At 40.7% G+C, this 21,000-nt stretch overlaps 1 protein-coding gene across 3 annotated transcripts in view; it reads left to right on the top strand.

Moving 5' to 3' along the window:
- FBXW7 (F-box and WD repeat domain containing 7) overlaps positions 1-21,000 on the top strand; it is a 122,715-nt gene that overhangs the window by 21,860 nt on the left and 79,855 nt on the right. Inside the window, exon 1 of one of the 3 annotated variants that reach the window (XM_079990449.1) lies at positions 675-858. The exons of 1 other annotated variant lie outside the window; for it this stretch is intronic. In XM_079990449.1, the coding sequence (XP_079846575.1) occupies positions 715-858 (144 nt within the window). In that variant the 5' untranslated portion in view covers positions 675-714. Of the gene's footprint in view, positions 1-674; positions 859-21,000 lie in introns of those variants that run through there. One more of the 3 variants, XM_079990446.1, reaches the window with a different exon arrangement.

Raw genomic sequence — 21,000 nt, 5'->3', positions numbered from 1 at the left:
TCTCCAGAGTTGTATTTTCATAAGACAGCTTTCTGCACTTTGCTCTTAGGTTTGTTAGGCTGAAGTGGGGTGCATATTTAACATAGGGAAAATGGCAAAGTTTGGCAGTAAAGAAAATACATTAATCTAAGTGAAATTGGCAGGTACCCTGAACATTAGAGTCTTAAAAGGTCGGGAGCTCAGACTGGCAAATCAGATTCCAGCCAGTAATCTCTACACTGTTGTTACTCTCAGCTATGCAGCAACAGTACTTTTTCAGATATTGAGCGGATCTTGAATAGTGATCATGTGAACACAGAGGGGTGTGGCTATTTTCTGTTGGCTGTTGGAAGACTGCGTGTTCAAAGTGGGAACAGGTTGGATAGAGGCTATCAAAGCAGACCTGAAGTGCTACAGAGAAACAAACTGTAGTCAGTGTGCAGTGTCTGTTACTTTAAGTTCATGGCTTTCTTGCAAAACAGTGGAGAGCATCAAAGCAGCTTGTCTTGCGAAAGTGTAGCTGGAAAGAGGCACTTTAAGATTGCGAGCTTTGCTTGGCAATAAAGACAGTGACTACTAGCATTAGCTTCGGAAAAAAACACCATTCTTTTATTTTTATCAGTATTAATTTTTGCCAGGGAGCTGCAGAATGAGGCGGTCGGCCAATTTTGATTGTGTGTGGGCCAGTACCAGTACTGATTTCTTAAGGAATAAACTCATCTGACGAGCAAGTCAATGTGTGGCTGTGGCTGCAGCATTATTTCTTCTTTAATGAAGAGGCTGGGCCGTTCGACCTGCTGTTCCGATCTCCTATCTTGCAGCCATACATCAGACCAGTTGCAGAGACTATCCATCGAATGTCCCAATCAGCCAAAGAAGGTAACTATACAGCTTTATTAAAAATATTTCCTTTAAAATAGATGCAATGTGGACCTAAAATAAGACACATTTTAAAATGTTTTTAGTTTTTTTTTGACCTTGCAGCAGCTATCCAATATCATTTTGCCATCATCAGGTTGTGTAGCAATAGAAATGTGCTGCAGTAATTGATTTTGTAATAGGATCAGGTGATTTACTGGCTGCACTGACAACCACTTGCTTGCTCTGAATTGTGGAACACTCTAATGGATGTTTGTGACTGCAGCTTGGAGTTGCTCTAAAAGTGCTGGATGTTCAGAAACAGTTTCTCGTTTGAATAAGAACTGCTTAACTTCTTCCCACACCAGTGCTCCTGCATTTATAAAATAAGTATGTTTCTGCTCAAATTACAGTAGTATTTTCCAGTTTTGTGACCTGTGATGTTTCAATATAATGTGCAATTGTGAAGTAATTGAAGAACATGACTGATATATGCAAACCATATATATGGTTTTACTTTTGTAATTTTGCACTCTCTTCCCATTCTACAAGTTGATACATAGTAAAACTAACTTCCCTATGCATACATATATCAAATTTAGTAGATCTGAAGAGTCTGCCTGATCTAGATATCTCTCTGAGCACCAGAAACACAGCCCCATTCTTCTGTGCTTACAGATCAAAACTAGTATCTAAAGAGCTGCTTTAGGTACACTCAGAGGTGTGGATCAGCCCACTGGAATGTCTTGCTGCTTTCCTTTGAGTAGCAGACCCCTATGCTATATTGCAAAGGATTGTCATGTGGCATGGCAACCTGATGTTTTTTTTTAAAAAATGACCAAACCTTCTCAATGGGTGAAACTAGGTGAGCGGTTATTAGGATCCAAGCCACACAGTGCTTAGAGGATGACCTGACCATGGACAAATACTTTGCAGGATGTGGCCTGTTGTTCCCCAGTACAAGGGCTGCACTTGTCAGATTGCTCTGGTAGTTTGCATTCATATTCTCCAGTCTCAAGAAGAGCCATTTTCCTGGTAGTTTGTTGTCTCCCCACACCCCTTGAAGTTTGGTTAAAGCTGCAGGCTCTCAGCAGGATCAGATCAACACTTGTCAGTGGCACTGTTTATTATGTAAATTACTTTTACTAGTGATCAAGATATAAATTGACTTCAAGGATGTGATCCAGAAAGGCCCTTGAGGCATGCAAATGGTTGAATGCATACACTGAGGTTTGTTTCCCTGTGTGTTTATTGAAGCTGTTCATTGTCCTGTTTCAGGGCATTTCTGAACTCACTACAAGTTTTGTTGTTGCTTTGTCTGGCAGAATTGGTGGCTGCCTTAGAAATGAAAGGGTGAGACCATGGGTAGGCAAACTAAGGCCCGGGGGCCGGATCCTGCCCAATCGTCTTCTAAATCTGGCCCACGGACGGTCTGGGAATCAGCGTGATTTTACATGAGTAGAATGTGCCCTTTTATTTAAAATGCATCTCTGGGTTATTTGTGGGGCACAGGAAATCGTTCACCCCCCCCAATATAGTCAGGCCCCCCACAAGGTCTGAGGGACAGTGGACCGGCCCCCTGCTGAAAAAGTTTGCTGACCCCTGGCTTAAACACCCTGAAGTGTGTGGGTGGACCTCAGCTTTTTGGACTAGGGCCTAAATCACATGGTCATATATTGTGATAATTTTAATTCCTTCATTGCAGGGGATGGACTAGATGACTCTTGGGTAACTCCCAACCCTAAAATTCTGTGATTCTATGTTATCATCCAGTGCTTGGTACAGAAATATAAGACTGACTTCTATGTATGGGACACAGGGACAGGTAACTTGATACTGAATACTTAGCCCAGGGCAGTCCAAATTTTCATACCAAGTGGGCCGCAGGGTGCAGGCCTCACACTGCCCTCCTGCAGACAGGAGGAAAGGAGGGAGGAAACTAAGCCAAAATTTGATCCCCTCCCAGTTCTCCTGCTGTTTTCCCAAGGCTGGCTAAGCAAGGCTCTAGGCGCTGGCAGGGTCCTAGATTCCTCCCACCACCTTCCCAAGACTGCTAAAGTGCTAACTACTAGGCTTTGGGAAGTAGGTAGGAGGGCTCTAGTGCCCTGTCAGAGACCTCATGCCTCCTTCCCAAAGTCCAGTGGCTCACTTACCTGGCTTTGGGAAGATGACACCCTCCCCGCCTCCAGTTTGAAGGGTCATATGTTGGTTAATTATCCAAGGGCCCGGGAGAAGAGGAATGTTTTTGCTTGGTGTCTAAGGATATGTAAGGATATGTAAGGTGCAAGGTGAGCCGCCCTGGAGAGAGCATTCCACAGTTAAAACTTTGTACCTCCAAATGAGAAATATTGAAATCGTGGAGCAAAATCCAATGTTGTGTGAATACTTTTCTGTTTGCATACCGAACCGCCTCTCACTAAATTTGCTGTGAAGGGTGGTTCGTCCCCCCTTTCCCGCCTTCCAGGTTTTGGGGGCTGTATCTGTAAAGGAGAGGAAAAGACAGTGAAGCCCCATTGTGTGAATGTACAGTGGTACCTCGGGTTAAGTACTTAATTCGTTCCGGAGGTCCGTTCTTAACCTGAAACTGTTCTTAACCTGAAGCACCACTTTAGCTAATGGGGCCTCCTGCTGCCACGGGGCCCCGAGCACGATTTCTGTTCTCATCCTGAAGCAAAGTTCTTAACCCGAGGTAATATTTCTGGGTTAGCGGAGTCTGTAACCTGAAGCATATGTAACCTGAGGTACCACCGTATGTGCTACTTGCACATGAACGCCATTAGATTTCATGGTAACATGAATTTTTCTTCCATCAATAGTGGGACATTGTAAGTTCTCTATGATATTGAAAGCAGAATTGTTTCATGTTAACCTTTATTATACCATTTGACTTTAATTTCATAATAGATTTTTTATTTTTAGAGTTCCCATGAATCAAATATTTAATTGTTACAAAAATGTATTGATTCACTTATCCAGTGTTAAAATGTTTGATTGATTAATTGAATTGGTTTATGCTTTCAGGCTGTTCATTTTCATAAGATACATAGTTTATATTTACTATTTTGCTAAATGTACTTTTTATTCCTTCTAACAATGAGTTATTTAGGCAACAGACAAAAACGTTCCTCAGTAACCAGGTTTGGGGCTGATTAAACAATCAATGGTCTTTTAAATACCGTATTTTTCGGCCCATAGGGCGCACAGGCCCATAGGACGCACCTGTTTTTTTTGGGGGGAAATAAAGAAAAAAAATTATTTTCCCCCCACAGGCGCGGGGCTGGGGCGGGGGAAGCCCGAGCTTCCCCCGACCCCAGCCCCCAGAACAGGCAGCTCTTCACAAGCTGTTAGAGAGCTGCGCGAAGCCCAAAGCCTGGGGGCGCTGAGCTCTGCGTGCCCCTAGGCTTCGGGGTGCAGGCAGCTTTCTGCAAGCGACTTCGCGCTGCTCTCCCATGGCTTGCGGATAGCTTCCTGAAGCCTGGAGAGCGAGAGGGGTCGGTGCGCACTGACCCCCCTCGCTCTCCAGGCTTCAGCGAAAGCCTGCATTCACCCCATAGGACGCACACACATTTCCCCTTCATTTTTGGAGGAGAAAAACTGCGTCCTATAGGGCGAAAAATATGGTATGTTTGTGGGAGGGGGTTTGTTGGTGGTTGTTATGATATGTATGTTGTGTTTTCATTTAGTATTCTTATGCTGTAAACCACCCTGTGATCTTTGGATGAAGGGGGGTATACAAATTTAATAAATGATAGTCATAGTTATAAAATCCATTAATTTTTAAGAGGAACTATTATATTACATTGTTATGAATGAATAAAAATTGCAGTCTTTTTAGATTATTTGCACAATTGAATGTCTTAAGAAAGCAATTCTTACTTTTCTTTTTGTATGATTGGGGATGGATTTTGGAGTGTTAAGTTAGTTCAGTGTGGGGAAAAAACATCCAGACCTCTTTTGTTTGTACCTTTCCTAGCCTTGAGATAACTGGTTTGCATAAACAGTCCTGTAGTCAGGCCTTGGAAAACATGTAGGTGGCATTTACAACCCAAGCAGTGCATTCTAACTAGTGTCCAAGGATATGCAACAAAAGAAAAAAGGTTATTTAAAAATAATAATCTGATTCATGCATTTATCTTTCCCAGCGTTATGCTGCATGCTACTGACTTCCCCTTTGTTGAACTTCATATTTGGGTAAAATTTTGAATATAGGTTTTCCTCATCCCAGGTCAACTTGTTACCTATTGCACAAGCCCTTTGTAATACTCATTTTAATTATCACTGCAACAAGGGGAGGGTGCTCTTGTACAGTGGTGCCTCGCAAGACGAAATTAATCTGTTCCGTGAGGCTCTTCGTATAGCGGTTTTTTCGTCTTGTGAAGCAAGCCCATTGACAGCTTAGCGGATTAGCGCTATTAGCGGCTTTTAGCGGATCAGCTGATAAGCGGCTTATCAGCGGATCAGCTGATAAGCGGCTTAGGGCTTAGGAAAAGGGGGAAAAAAGGGAAAAAAACCCGCAGGAACTTGCAAGACATTTTCGTCTTGCGAAGCAAGCCCATAGGGAAATTCGTTTTGCGAAGCGCCTCCAAAACGGAAAACCCTTTCGTCTAGCGGGTTTTCCGTCTTGCGAGGCGTTCGTCTTGCGGGGCACCACTGTACTCATATCCTGCTTGTGGGTTCTCACAAGCATCTAGTTGGCCACTGTAAGAATAGGATGTTGGACCCGATGGGTCTTCTTATGTTCTTATTTGAAGGAGCAAATATCCCCAAGACAATTGGATGTACATAACATATATTCCATCTAGAGAGAGGTGTTCTTGGTGGTTGCCCCTCAATGATAGAATTCCTTGGACAAGAGCTCAAACTAGACTTAAGTTATTTGTACGTGGGTCCCATTGAAATGAATGAGAAAAGTTTGTCATGACTTGGTTCCTATTTATCAGGCTTCCTCAAACTCAGCCTGCCAGATGTTTTTGGCCTACAACTCCCATGATTCCTAGCTAGCAGGACCAGTGTTCAGGGATGCTGGGAATTGTAGTCTCAAAACATCTGGAGGGCTGAGTTTGAAGAAGCCTGCTATTAATCATTAGGACTTAGATGCAACTATGTAAGCTGCAGTCTTATGTACACTTGCATGGGAGTAAGGTTCATTTAACTCAATGGAACTTAATTATGAGTTGACATGTATAGGATTGTACTGTTCGTCTGAAATCAACCTACTAATTTCAAGCCTGTGCATCTTTCAGAAGCATATAAGGTCTATCCTTATCATCTGGCTACCCGACTTAGGATCTTTTTGCTCTTTTCAAAGAACTGAGCATCTGTTAGGAATCCAGCTATAAATAATTTAGAATACTTAGTGTACTTTAATTTTATTATTCTTTTGTACATTTTGGTAGAGCAGAAAATGAAAAAAGAAGATTAAAATTATTTTCACTTGTCCTAAAAGTAGAAATTCATTTATTTAAATTGTGTGGGTTTTGCTCATTGTATTACTTAGGGAAAGCAGTTTAATGTGTTGAGAATGTTTAGGGTAGTAATTTCCAAGTTCTGCATGAGATAACTGCTAATGAATTGTGAGCCGAAATCCCTTACCCCACAGATGAATTGACTTTGGTGTATGTGTACGTGATTCACAGCTCTAGCCTTTTCTGAGAAGAGGGAATTCTTCCATATGTCCTCATTGATGTGATTAAGCTGTTTTACTTCTGATGCACACATAGAAAAAGTTTCTGGTCTCAGAAAAGCTTGGCCAAAACTCTCATAGGAAAAAGGGGAAAGCTGCTTTAGCACACTTAGCATAAAGAAAACTTTTTGAAGTGTAAGAGAAACATGTCTTTAGTTTTTAACTTGGTGTGTGTGTGGGGGGAGGAATGTGCTTTAGTTAGCTAGGTAACATTGGTTTGGGATTACCACTAGATAATCGCTAGAAAGCTCTGCTGTTGAAAGGGAATTTGTCACATTTTGATAAATGGTTTATTGAGAAACAAGCTGTTTTATGAGATAAAAGAGCAACAATATTTTGTTTCTCTGATGAAGCTACAGTATCAATAAATGTGCCTTCTTAATTTTTTTAAAGGTTACAGTTAATAGACAGTTACAGATAGGGAGCCGTGTTGGTCTGCCATAGTCAAAACAAAATAAAAAAATTCCTTCCAGTAGCACCTTAAAGACCAACTAAGTTAGTTCTTGGTATGAGCTTTCGTGTGCATGCACACTTCTTCAGATACACTGATACTCTGTTTTAGTGTATCTGAAGAAGTGTGCATGCCAAGAACTAACTTAGTTGGTCTTTAAGGTGCTACTGGAAGGAATTTTTTTATTTAGTTAATAGACATTTTACTGATGCTCAGATTTCTGTTTCTCCAAAATTTACTAAACTGCCATACTATATTCATAGTGAATAAATGCTAATGACATCATCACAGTGATGTCATGTTCACACACACACACACACACATACTATACTAAACACTCTGCACAATATATATAAATAAAATATGTACCTATTAGCTAACATCACCCAGCTAATGTCTTCAGAGAATTTGCCCTCTGACTTAAGTTGGTACCTCATTCCTGATATAACTTGCCTTTGACTGCTTTCCCTCTCTCATTGACATTTTTCAGCCCACTCAATGGATATGGCGATCCTTGATTGTCATGTAAATGTTCAACAGCCTTGAGATCCTAAATCATTGAGTAATAATCAGTCTTTTGTCTGGTTCATTATATTTTCTGCAGAATTCCTCATCATATTTAAAATAAGTTTCTTTAAATATTGTGTTGTGCTTTGAGATGGTGTACATGTAGCTGGCTGGTTGATACCATGTTTCAGCTCTAAATCAGTGCCCTGGTCCTTTGATCTCGTTGTGTATAGCTTTGATTTTGAACAGCCTATTCTGTTCTGTTTATATCTAATTTGCAGTCAAACCTAATTTATGTAAGTTTCTCTGAGGAATGATTAAGCATTTAAATTATCAGACTTGTGTTAAAGGAAATATTGTCTCTATTCAGCCATATGGGAATTGTGAGGAGACGTGGTTAACTGAGAAAACAGACCACTGGAAAAATTGTCTTCCAAGTCAGTGATGATATTTGGCATTTATTTCATATACTGTAGTGCAGTTCAAGTTTTCAGAGTACTTCACATACAGTAAGCCTTCAGCTTACACAGGGGTTACGTTCCGGGGATCACGTTTAAAGCCAAAGTTACGTATAATCAAAACACATTGGGTTCAATGGCAAGTGGGATTTCCTTGGAATTCCACTTCCTTTTAGTTTTTTTTATTTGTTTATTGCCACTTGTGTAAAGCTGAATGCACACAAGTTAAGTATGCATAAACTGCAGACTTAATGTATATTATCTTGGTAATCTTTACAACAGGCCTCCAAGGTCAGTAGTATTTATTCTGTATTATGAAATGAGTGGTAGTTGAGAGGGCTGGGATAGAATAGGGCCACTTTCTGTAACATGAATATGGCTACCTCACTAGACAGCAGCAAACGTTTGTCTTCCATCTGCCCTTTTAACATGTGCTATATCTATATCTAATTTATACATATACACTTGCATACGTGGAGAGAGATCTCAGTTGTCCCATGTGACACCAGAATGCATCCTTTGTACTGTTTAACTGAGCCAGTTTCAAGGCTCTTTTGCTGATATTCAAAGCCCAGAACAACTTGGGACAAGGGGGCTTTCAGGACAGCCTGAGCCCTTGTCGATCACTGAGATCACCTGCTCAACCAGAAGCTGGACATTAGTGTTGCCTGTCCTATGTTGTGGAACACTCTTCAGCAGATTCATCAGGCATGACTTTCAGGCGTGTTTTGAAGACCCACGCCCCCCCCTTTTTGCTGACAGGCCTTTGTGAATTTGTGGCAAGATTATTCTAAAAATAGGATAGGAACAGTTTACTTTTGTTGATTCCTTGGCCCTGTAACTCTTATATTGATAAGCTTTGGATATCTTATTTTTATATGTGCTCCTCTTCAAATACAGTGGTACCTCGGGTTACATACACTTCAGGTTACAGACTCTGCTAACCCAGAAATAGTACCTCAGGTTAAGAACTTTGCTTCAGGATGAGAACAGAAATCATGTGGCGGTTGCGCGGCAGCAGCGAGAGGCTCCATTAGCTAAAGTAGTGCTTCAGGTTAAGAACAATTTCAGGTTAAGAATGGACCTCTGGAACGAATTAAGTACGTAACCAGAGGTACCACTGTATTTTTAATTTCTTTGTTAGGGTATTTCTCAGTTCTCTTAAATTGTATCTACTCACATGCTTTAAAATGCAGCGTTCTAGTAGAGCATTCACTGCAATCCAATTCTCTTGTGTAATAGTAGATTTTAATGAGATTTTGTATTGTTCCTAGCGGTGCTGTCTCTTCCTAATGCTTCTCCAAAATTCCCAAATGTGGTGTTAGGGTCTAATGATTTATTATAGTTTATTAATTATTATTTTTCTGGCACATTTTGATTCTATAACAACAACCATTGATTCTGCTTCATACTAATTATCAGGGAAAAGCAGATAAGCACTTTTCTTGGTATCAGTACATTTCTCATAGCACAGAAAAACTTATAAACTCCTCTGTCTAATGAGAGCATGGCTAACAGTAGTAGAGAGACTAGTAGTTATTCCTTCAAAATGAAAGTTTTCCTTGTGTCTTGACTGAGAGTTCTCAAAATCTGATTTCGGCCTCCCTAAAGAATGTCTGGCAGTTGCTATGGAAGGCATAAATAACTCTCCTTCATTACACTGTATATCCCCCAACCCTTGTGGGAATGAAAGTGGATTTACTCTTAACTCAGTGTGAGCAACATAGTTTGAACTCTTCAAAATTTCTGTGTTTTAATGAATTGTTGAAGTTAAAGTTGCAGCACAGCTTCCCTAACCTAGTACTCTCCAGATGTTTTACACCATAGCTCTCATAATTCCTGACTATAGACCAGGGGTAGGCAACCTAAGGCCCATGGGCCAGATGTGGCTCAATCGCCTTCTCAATCTGGTCCACAGGCGGTCTAGGAATCAGCGTGTTTTGACATGAGTAGAATGTGTCCTTTTATTTAAAATGCATCTCTGGGTTATTTGTGGGGCCTGCCTGGTGTTTTTACCTGAGTAGAATGTGTGCTTTTATTTAAAATTAATCTCTGGGTTATTTGTGGGGTATAGGAATTCGTTCACCCCCCCAAAAAAAATATAGTCTGGCCCACCACATGGTCTGAGGGATGGTGGACGGGCCCACGGCTGAAACAGGTTGCTGACCCCTGCTATAGACCATGCTGGTTGGGGCTGATGAGAGTTGTAGTCCAAACATTTGAAGGACACTGGATTGGAAAAGCAACAACAAAGGAAGAAGAGTCCCCAAATGTCTGCACCTATCTCTTGCTCAAGGCCGTTCCTTGCTCTTTCGTAAAATGAAATATTGTTGTTTGGTGGGATACTTGACTTAGTTCCCATCTACCAGATGGACAAGCAATGGAAAAAGGATCTCTGGGGACTTAATGCCACATGCCACTAATGACTTAATTAGAATAGTGTCATTGGTTAATTAACAGGTATGTGGAGGTTGGATAGTCATTGCCAGCACTCTGCCGACGGAGAAGAAGTTTAAGCTTTCCCTCTCTGGTTGTGATCCTAGTAAAAACAGAACAAAAACTTAGGTTGATGTCAGTAGGAGCTTTTGGGAAGATTTCCTCCCCTGAGATTGTGATTGGGGTGGGAAGGCTTAAACCTTCTCTCGTGTGTGGTGGTGCTGATGACTATCTGCCCCCTCATTTTTAATTTGAAAAAAAAAGTGCTAGTTAATATGAACAGCTGTCTGCCCACTTATGTGCGACCGACTTGCGTGTGACCATGTTTATGCACGATGCTGGGAAATAATTAAATAATTAAATCCAAACCCACAAATGGCAGGAGAGTCCTTGTGGCTCACGAGGAGACCCTCATTGGAGCCCGGTGAGGCCACCAGTGAGGGTGAAGGAAGGCCCAAAGAGACCAGAGGCACAGTGGGGGTTTGTTTATGTTGTTCAGCCTCCACGCCTAACAGCTGATGTCTGGGGAAGCGCAGCAGCCACTTTCCCATGCGTCCTCCAGCTTAAAATAAAAAAGGTTGTTGTTTAGTCGTTTAGTCGTGTCTGACTCTTTGTGATCCCATGGACCAGAGCACGCCAGGCACTTCTGTCCTCCACTGCCTCCCGCAGTTTGGTCAAACTCATTCTGGTAGCTTCAAGAACACCATTCAACCATCTCGTCCTCTGTCGTCCCCTTCTCCTTGTGCCCTCCATCTTTCCCAACATCAGGGTCTTTTCCAGGGAGTCTTCTCTTCTCATGAGGTGGCCAAAATATTGGAGCCTCAGCTTCAGGATCTGTCCTTCCAGTGAGCACTCAGGGCTGATTTCCTTAAGAATGGATAGGTTTGATCTTCTTGCAGTCCATGGGACTCTCAAGAGTCTCCTCCAGCACCATAATTCAAAAGCATCAATTCTTTGGCGGTCAGCCTTCTTTATGGTCCAGCTCTCACTTCCGTACATCACTACTGGGAAAACCAGTTGCAGAGGAAAAAACGGTTTGGGGGAAAAAGAGGTTTCACTACTGGGGAAAAAAGGTTGCAGAGCAGCTTTTAAACTGTGTGAGTGTGTAAATATATATATAGAGATAGAGAGAGGGTGGAAAACGACAGAAGCTGAGGAGGGCTGGATGGGCTACTAGTGTGATCCTCTTCTCAAGTTCTTATACTACTTCTGAAACTGGAGGCAGTACAGTAGCTATTCATAACTGTAAGCTTCATGAATTTGTCCAATACCCTCTTCAAAGCCATCCATTATGGTGGCCATCACCTCATCCTTTGGAATCAAATCACAAAGTTTGACAATGTTCTATCTAAAGAAGTACATGTTTTTTTCCGTCCCAAATCATTAACCATTCAGCTTCTTTGGATGTTTCTTGCTTCTAGTGTTATGAGGAGAAAAGCATACATCTATTTATTTTCTCCACTTCATGAATAGTTTTACACATGTCTTTCCCCAAAACTAAAAATCTCAAAAAGTTTAAATGTTTCCTCATAGGGAAGTTTATCCGACCTCATAATAATTTTGGTTACCATTTTCTGAAGTTTTTCCAGGTCTACTTTACTGTTTTTCCAATTCTGTTTTCCAAAACTTATCTATCTCCTACTCTTTCCCATCATGGCTTTAATGTTGAACGATGAGTTAAAGTGCTTTCCTGACAATGTCATAATGTATACAAAATCATATTGCATTTGGATATTGCGTTTCAGCCGGAACAGCTATTATTCTTCACAATATCTTGTCACAGCAAAGTATTGTTGGAGAGACAACCTATAGTTAGGTGTTGTTAACTAATGCATCAGCCAAATGGCTACATGTGATGGGCTGAAATCAAGCTTCTTTGTGACAACCTATAGTTTTTTGTGTTAGCTGAGTGATGTATTGAAGGTCACAAGTTCAGGTTGCTTCCTCCAAAGAGCACACCACATTTCTCTATCAAATCCTAGTTTTTAGTTGTAATGGGAAGATCATGCTGCCAAAGCAATACAAGCTCTTGTTCTCATGCAAAAATCTTCCAAAACTGTGAGATTCAAAACATGTAGGAAATGAAAGTTTTAAAATTACCGGTATGTGGGGTGTGTGTGTGAGGACTTCACCATAGGGGCTTATTTCCTTGATGAAAGGGTGTTCGTGTGTCTATATTGTTTAATCTAGTGAGACGGGATTGAAGGGGAAGAGAAGGATTTTGTGATCCTTTTCCCCAGAACACAGAGGGAAGCCAAGTGCATGTTGCCTCCCTTACTAGCTCATTTAATGCTGTTCTGGATTCCTCTCTCTCTCTCTCTCTCTCTCTCTCTCTCTGCTTTCTATCTGTTGGCCACTAAATTGTCTCTTTCCCATCTTCACCTATCTGTTACCTATAGCATCCATCTCATCTGAAGTCTCCTGCCCTAAGTGGGCACTTAACATTTTTGTCTCCTAATTTTGGGACTTTCCCATCATTGTACTGTGAGGACATGTTTAATTGTCACATGCTCATTTAATATTTTTCTAGATTGCTTTGCTTATTTTTTGGTAAAAAAGCAACTAATAAGTGCAAATAATAATAATAATAATAATAATAATAATAATAATAATAATAATAATTAATTGCCCTAGTTTATCACAGTCACCGGAACTTGTGGTCTCAGCCACTATTGAAGAGGTTAGGGCTGCTCTGGTGTGTGAGCATGTTTAAACTTTATAGCACTCTTTCCTTTTCTCCTTCCTGCCACCTTGATAGATGGGCATGGCCTAGAGTTACTTGAGTCCCCATGCTGCTTCAATGCCAGACTCTGTTTAGGAAGCTAGTTTTGATTGATAATTTATTGCTGCTCACTGGCATGATCACTGTGTGATGGGGTGGGGGCAGCAAGAGTAATTTCCAAAATGCTGAAGTGATGGCGTTCTAATTGATTGATAGCAAAAAGGGGTTGTTTGCAAGTTTGCTTTCTTGGGTGGCGAAAGGATAATTGAAGCTACTCCCAAGTGGAAATGTGACCAATTACTCATCCTACAGTACAGTCTGTGTTAATGCTTATAATCTTGTTTACTAGCCCTCTGTAGAAACTTGAAACAACTTAACAGCACCAAAATAAAATAAATTTAATAAAAACAACACAGCAATACAGAACATTTGGTTCACAAAAAGAAGCAGTTTTAGCCTGGTCTGTGTGACGCACTAAGCCATGCTTTGGGTTCATGAGACTGCATTAAGTTCCTGGAGAAGTGCTCACCACTGCTTTGTTTCTGCCCATTTTTGCTGCCATGCTGCACTGAGCTAAAATTTGGCATAGCATGTTGGCCAAAATGGGACTCAAGGTTAAGCTCTTGCTTCACTAAATCTGAGCGGCAACTGAAGTTCGATCTTGGTCATAGCTCATGGTTGTTGAGGAAAGAGCCAATAGATACTTTTCGTGGTTTTCATTTTCTATGTTTCCTAATATTGTTGATGTTGAAAGTTCATAAAACAGCTTTCTTTCTGCTGTAGAACTTGCTGTAGAAATGAAATGCTGCTGAGGTAAAACAAAACTCAAGTTTTGTTTTTGTAAGGTAGTTTTAGGTTGGCAAAATGGATTGCTGCTGCTTCTTTATATCATATAGAATAGGCATTCCTGTATGATAGCTCAAATATGCAGAGTATCTGTTATATTAGGGATGCGGGCGGCGCTGTGGGTTAAACAACTGAGCCCTAGGGCTTGCCGATCAGAAGGTCGGCGGTTCGAATCCCCGCAAGGGGGTGAGCTCCCGTTGCTCGGTCCCTGCTCCTGCCAACCTAGCAGTTCGAAAGCACGTCAAGCTGCAAATAGGTAGCGGGAAGGTTAACGGCATTTCCGTGCGCTGCTCTGGTTTGCCAGAAGTGGCTTAGTCATGCTGGCCACATGACCCGGCAGGTGTACACTGGCTCCCTCGGCCAATAAAGCGAGATGAGCACTGCAACCCCAGAGTCGGTCACGACTGGACCTAATGGTCAGGGGTCCCTTTACCTTTACCTATCTCTTATATTATTATCATAGAATGATGGATTTTAAAATCATGGGGTAGTCATCCCAAACTAGCAGGGAAGCCAGCCTAGATAATTTTTCAAATATTAGGTTAAAAGCCTTATTTTTTTTCTACCATGAAAAGCACCTTGCATAAGTACACGCTCATTGCTGGCTATTGAGATGGAGCTCTAGGACCGAAAAGGATTTCCAAAATTGGGAGAAGCCCTAGTTGGCATTCTTGGACTCCACTTTTAGAACCTGCCATAAACATAAACACTATATATCTATATGTGTATGTATATCTATGTTATATATCTATTTGAAACACTTTTGTTGAAATTGTCCTAGAGCTATATGGTGGCTGTCTTACGTTTGTAAGAAATGATGTTGCTCTTAGTCATGTTAATGGCTGAAGATATTGTTCTTGGACTCATTTCATCTTGCTCATTTGGAAAGTTTAAATCTCATTACATTAATAAATTAAATTGGTGGCATTTATGATAGTGTTCTTTTCCTTTTGAGTGCATAGACCAATTTACCTTGAGACAGAAAGTAATCTTGTTAATTCTATGAAGCATCTATTCTTGCTGTTTCAGCTGTTACTAAATATAAGAATGATATACAGTCCTAAAGAACATTTATTCTTAGTGGTTCTCTTCCAAAGCTCTATACTAAGAATGTACTTTCCAGCTTTGAACTCTTCTCATTTCTGTCCCAGAATCTGCCTCATATTTCCTGTTTCTTGCCTCAATTTTTTTACTATTTTTGTGTGTGTCTCTCTGTTTGTTATTTTCTATTTCATATTATTACAGTTGAAGTCTGGAAAACTAACTTGATGGGAGAAAAGTTTAATCGAATTACACTGTTTAGTATCTCTCTGCTTTACTGATGTCCTCCTACAATAGACTTTTGAAAATTTATATGACTAGATGTATATGACATGAACAGTATGGGTGATATCCAATATTAGTCGTTCTCAGAATAGACCCATTGAAATAAAAATCAAAATAGCTCAAGCTCATTCATTTTAATGGGCCAACTCGGAAATTGCCTTGAATGGATATCACTCTCTGTTTGAATTCTTATATAGCTAAACAGCAATACCCATATCCAAGGGGAAAGTATTAGTAGGTTTGCTGCGCAAAAAAAAAAAAAAAAAAAAAAAAAAAAAAAAAAAAAATGAGGAAAGAGGTAGCATGAAAATAGCCATGTAAGGATTGATGTGCTCAGTGGCAAGGAATGCTGCCTAACTGTTCAGGAGGGGGAAATGTGGAAGAGGCTTTCTGATTTGAAATCCTGACAGGTTACAGGTCTATTTGCTGAAGTATAATGTCCAGATTAAATCACCACAATTCTATAGCAGTAATTCATAATGCATTACAGAACAAAATACTTTGATAACATAACATTTACTTGTTAATTTAATATTATTTATCACTAGAAGGCAAATAGTTGTTGGCATCCATCTGTCTTGAGAGACAATGGAGTGTGCCTCCGGGGGTGAAGTCAAACCGCTGGGGAATCACTGTGCCTCCTTGCCTGCTTTTACTGCAGAGCAAAACTTGTAATGGCTGCCTCCCACATTATTATTATTATTATTTGCTGCGTTAGCAGCACTGAAGTGACCTGTCTTCACATGCTGGGGAAGTCCCTAACTCACCAAGGGTTTGAGACCCATTGGCTACCCTCTCCTGTGGGAAGTGCTACAGTGGGTCAGTGAGCTGTGAAAGACTTACTGTATGTACAACAGGAATGGGCAGAAGGCAGATTGGGATCTGCTGGTAGGTTTCTGAGCGATTTGCAGTTGTTCCAAAAGGATTCTGATTCCCAATTGTTTAACAGTAGACATAAAAGAGCCTCTTTATTGTTGCTAAATTAGACTGCTTAGGTGAAGAAAGTTTGGGGTGATGGGGGAGAGAGAAACCAGGAGCTGATTTTTTGTGAGATAGGACTGTGAACTCAGTTCTGGTACTGAAAATAATTTCCTGAGCTGAGCTTGGTACTCTTAAAATTAATTATGCTCACACTTGGCTTGGATCCATTGGATCTGCCTATAGGATAGGTATGAGGAAGTGGAGTTGGGAGTCCAGCAGCATCTGGAGGAAAACAGGTTCCCATAGGATTTTAAAGTTCCTTTTCTGGTTTGACGTTCTTTATCCCTCCAGTGCAGGTGAAGGTAGTTGATTGATGAAGAACTAGCAAACATTTTCCCTAGAAAATTTCATGTGGTGAACAAATTGATTAAAAGAATCAAAGTGAATAGTAGAAATGGACATCCATATGCTAGAGATACATAGAAGTGCCACATCCTCTTCTTAATTGCATGCAAAGCAAGTGGAGTTGGTCTTTTCAGTTGTACTGCATGCTGCTACTAATCTTAACTGCTCATATCTGGTTGTACTGGTTTATGTTGGCAGCTGTCTGGGCGGTGTGTACCTTATTTCCGCTGTCTCAACCCAATCTCTCTCTCTCTCTGCCAATTTCTGTGCCTTGTGATTCATCTTCTAAAATTATGAATTTTAATAAAAAATGAAATATATTCCACATCCAGCCCAGTCGTATTTAACTCTCACATAATGGCTAATATGTCAAATACTCACTTCAATTCACCCATATAATATGGGGCATATTAAAACTGACTTGGATTACAGGGTTGTGGTAAGGATTACAACTAGATATTGCATGTGAAGTTTGTTAGACATTTGAAAGTGCAATATTGCAAGTAGTCTTTAGTAAATCAATACTGTAGTAGCTAAGAGTGACCACCTTGTAATTATCTTAGGCTTCTTTGGAAAGGGGCAGTTCTTAATTCAGTTCATATTTTCCCCCAGTTAACTGTAGTTAATTCTCAGTAGAAGGTCACCTTTTATTCATGTTGCAAATCTAGGAGATAATGCATAATAAAGGATGTTACATGTTGCAGCAGAATTCCGGTAGACTTCGTCTGTGCTGCCTTCCTTCCCACCCCTTTATGAGGGTATATACATTTCTTCTCCTGCAATACTGAACACACAGAATTCACAGAAGGACCTCAGTAAGCTGTGTGTAACCCTAGTAGCTTCCCTGACATCACATACACACGGGGAAGGTAGTGATTTTTTAAAAATATAGACCCTTAATTCAAAGAGTTATTGTCATAGCTAGCTATAATTAAGAGGGAGAGAGATTACACTTAGTAGATGTAGCATTCAGCTTTTTGCCAGACATAAATTCAAATTATGGAACTTTTTTTGGGGGGGGGGGGCGGAGTTTTAGACCCATCTCTTTTATCAACCCATCTTTTATGGGCCATCTTTTTTATGGGCTAGAAGAAAGAAACCTGACATAGTTTTAATAATTTTCTGCTTTGATTCCTCTCCACCACCCCCAGGATTACTTTTCAGCCCCCCCCCCCGTAAGTGCTATGTTTGCTTTACCAGCCTCGCATATAAGCACTGGCCTAGAAGCAACCAGTAATTTAATGTAGGCTGGTAGAGTAGGCATTGGAAGGGCCTTGCCTTCTCCACACCCAGCATAGAAGCCAAGTGAGTTGTTAGAGAAGAGAAGCCCCATCCTCTATGCCTGCAATAGAAATGCAAATCTCTGCCTCTCTGCCAGCCCCACAACATCCCGATATAAAATAAAAATAAAATCACAGGCCAGTAACCCTTGTGGCCTTATTTACAAGTCTGAACTCTTTGAGAACTGAAGCTACTGCATTCTTTCATTCCGTCAGAGTCCTTTCCTGTTGGATTCCTCCTTATTTTTACTTGCTTTTAACTTTTTTGCACTCCAATCTCCAAAGTTTTTGTGTAGTTTCAGAACTTTGGAGAGGGCAGTATTTTATTTAAGAATACTTTCACTTGCTTTCCAGAATAAAAGCTATATTAGTCTGTTGAACTCTCTCTTAAAAAAAGCCAAACATCAATTCTCTGTATATTTACGGTATTTGAAAGCAACCTCATTCATCTTCTGAATAGGTAGCCATAGGATTTGGAATTGCAATCCAAGGTAGCCATAGTGCGGTTATTTTTAATAAAAGTTATCAGTGAATGTATGTTGTGAGTTTCTTTAATGCATTTATAGTTCCAAACACATAAAATTGACTGGTAGAATGTAAAAGAAAGCATGATACTATTGAATATGGAATTCCCCTTCTGCTGCAAGCTGTTGTTCTTTGTTATTTCAAGGACCTGGTACTCGAAGAACATCATGATTTTATTGGCATCTTTTGACATCAGACTTATCATTGAATAAGAAATACTGTGCAGTTACAAGGCTGGAATGCTGTGCCTTAAGATTATGTGTTTCTTATATTAATTAAAAAGAATAAGAAGTTTGAGTCTGGATCGTTGTCCTGTGGGTACTTCTGTGCTCCCATTATCCAGGAGCTCAGTGAAGTGCTCCCCACTTGCAAGCTGGCACTCCTGGAGGAGAAAGACAAATAGATTGTTATATGGGGGGCGTGCAGACTTGCTTTTCATTGTAAATAAATGGGCTGCCCATGGAGGAAAGTGTCTGAAATTGGTGCGGCGTACAGTTCTAAAATGGACTTTTCTCACATTTTTTTATCCAAGGAAAAAATCCATTTTTTATCTTATTCAATAAAATCCAACTAGTTTTTTAAGTTTAATATTATTTTCCATGCCTTAATAGATTCAATATTGTTTGCCTTATAATTGTATTTCCCGTAGTAAAGGTAAAGGCACCCCAACCGTTAGTTCAGTTGCGGACGACTCTGGGGTTGCGGCGCTCATCTCACTTTATTGGCCGAGGGAGCCAGCGTGCAGCTTCTGGGTCATGTGGCCAGCATGACTAAGCCGCTTCTGGCGAACCAGAGCAGCGCACAGAAACGCCGTTTACCTTCCCACCGGAGCGGTACCTATTTATCTACTTGCACTTTGACGTGCTTTCGAACTGCTAGGTTGGCAGGAGCAGGGACAGAGCAACAGGAGCTCACCCTGTCGCAGGGATTCGAACCGCCGACCTTCTGATCGGCAAGCCCTAGGCTCTGTGGTTTAACCCACAGCACCACCCGTGTCCCTTTTCCTGTAGTAAATTAGTAGAAATACAGGTTTTACGCAGGTAAGGTTTTAAAAGTGTCTTCTAGTTCCTGGGTTAATTAGGAATGTCAAATCATATAACAGTAAATGCCCAACTCCCAGGTGAAGCCAGTCCTAGACCTCTATAGCACATGGAAGAGCTAAGAACCCTCCTCTGGAAGATCTCGGTGATTGAACCAAGATATAAGGCAGTCCTGAAGGTATGCTGGACTCAAGGTGTTCAGAACTTTGTATATTAACACAAGAACCTTGAACCTGACCCAGTGAGCCAGGGTGCCTGCTGTAGCAGAGATGTTGCCTGCTGTTGGCCATTTGCTCCCATCAGCAGTCTGTCTGCTGCATTCTGCAGAAGAGGGTGTAGCTTCCACATCACATTTAAGGGCAGTCCCACACACAGTGCATATTGTAGTAATCCAGCTTCAAGGTTACCAATGGTACCAGACTACAAAGACTCAGATTGTCCTAATTTCAACAGCGACTATTTCAAAAGCATTTTCTGGTTTTACCATTTGGGAACGTAGGGAATATAATACCCCCAAATTCTTTGCAGAAATTGCCCACAAATGTACAAATTCAGATTGTCTGTAGCAAGTCAGCATTTGGTGAATTACACTGCCAACAACTTTAATGCATTATGTGTATACATTTCATTTGTAGAGCACTTAAGTGCGAACAAAATGAAAACTGGAATTTTTATAATAAATGTTAAGCAAAGGTTATATCAACATGAGTTGACTTCCAAGGTGGATGTCCCCTGTAGAGCAGATTTTGAGGATTTGGTGACGGTGGGCTTCAGAGGTGGCAAGAAGACAGGGAACTCTCCTTGCACAAGCAGAAGTGTCTTCTGCTTGCCTAGTAACAGCTTTGGTCGCAACCTCAATCCTCCAACTCAAAGACCATTCTTCAGTGTAATATTTTTGTCAGCACCCGTTTCCCATTTATATCAATGGCTTTTGAGTATCCTGTGTTTTATCTCAGTTGCAGTTGATGATGGATTTTTTTCCTGTTAAACCTTTGGGATCAGCACTGAAACATTTTCATGAGAAGATATGGATGTTTTATGTAATAAAGAGCAAATAATATCCCTGCTTGAAAATACTGAAACAGGTTGTCTGTACCTGTCCCCTTGATCACTTTTTAATGGGATACCGCAGTACAGTGGTACCTCGGGTTAAGAACTTAATTTGTTCCAGAGGTCCATTCTTAACCTGAAACTGTTCTTAACCTGAAGCACCACTTTAGCTAATGGGGCTCCTGCTGACGCTGCGCCGCCGCCGCGCGATTTCTGTTCTCATCCTGAAGCAAAGTTCTTAACCCAAGGTACTATTTCTGGATTAGCCGAGTCTGTAACCTGAAGTGCCTGTAACCCGAGGTACCACTGTACTGTTTGAGATCAAATTTGAAAGTCTGAATAGGTTAGAATTATAGGAATTAGAAAAATCTAATAAAAATGGAAAAGACAGCTTTTATTATTAAAAAGTAATAATAAACTAAGTCAGTAGAGACATATCTGAACTTGATAGCAAATTTCTAAAATATGAGGTATTGATTTGATACATCTACTGTCGTACAGTGGTGCCCCGCA

Source organism: Podarcis cretensis, assembly GCF_951804945.1.
Source record: "Podarcis cretensis genome assembly, chromosome: 9".
In the NCBI taxonomy this organism is placed as follows: domain Eukaryota; kingdom Metazoa; phylum Chordata; class Lepidosauria; order Squamata; family Lacertidae; genus Podarcis; species Podarcis cretensis.
This window is presented reverse-complemented; position numbering and strand designations above follow the sequence as displayed.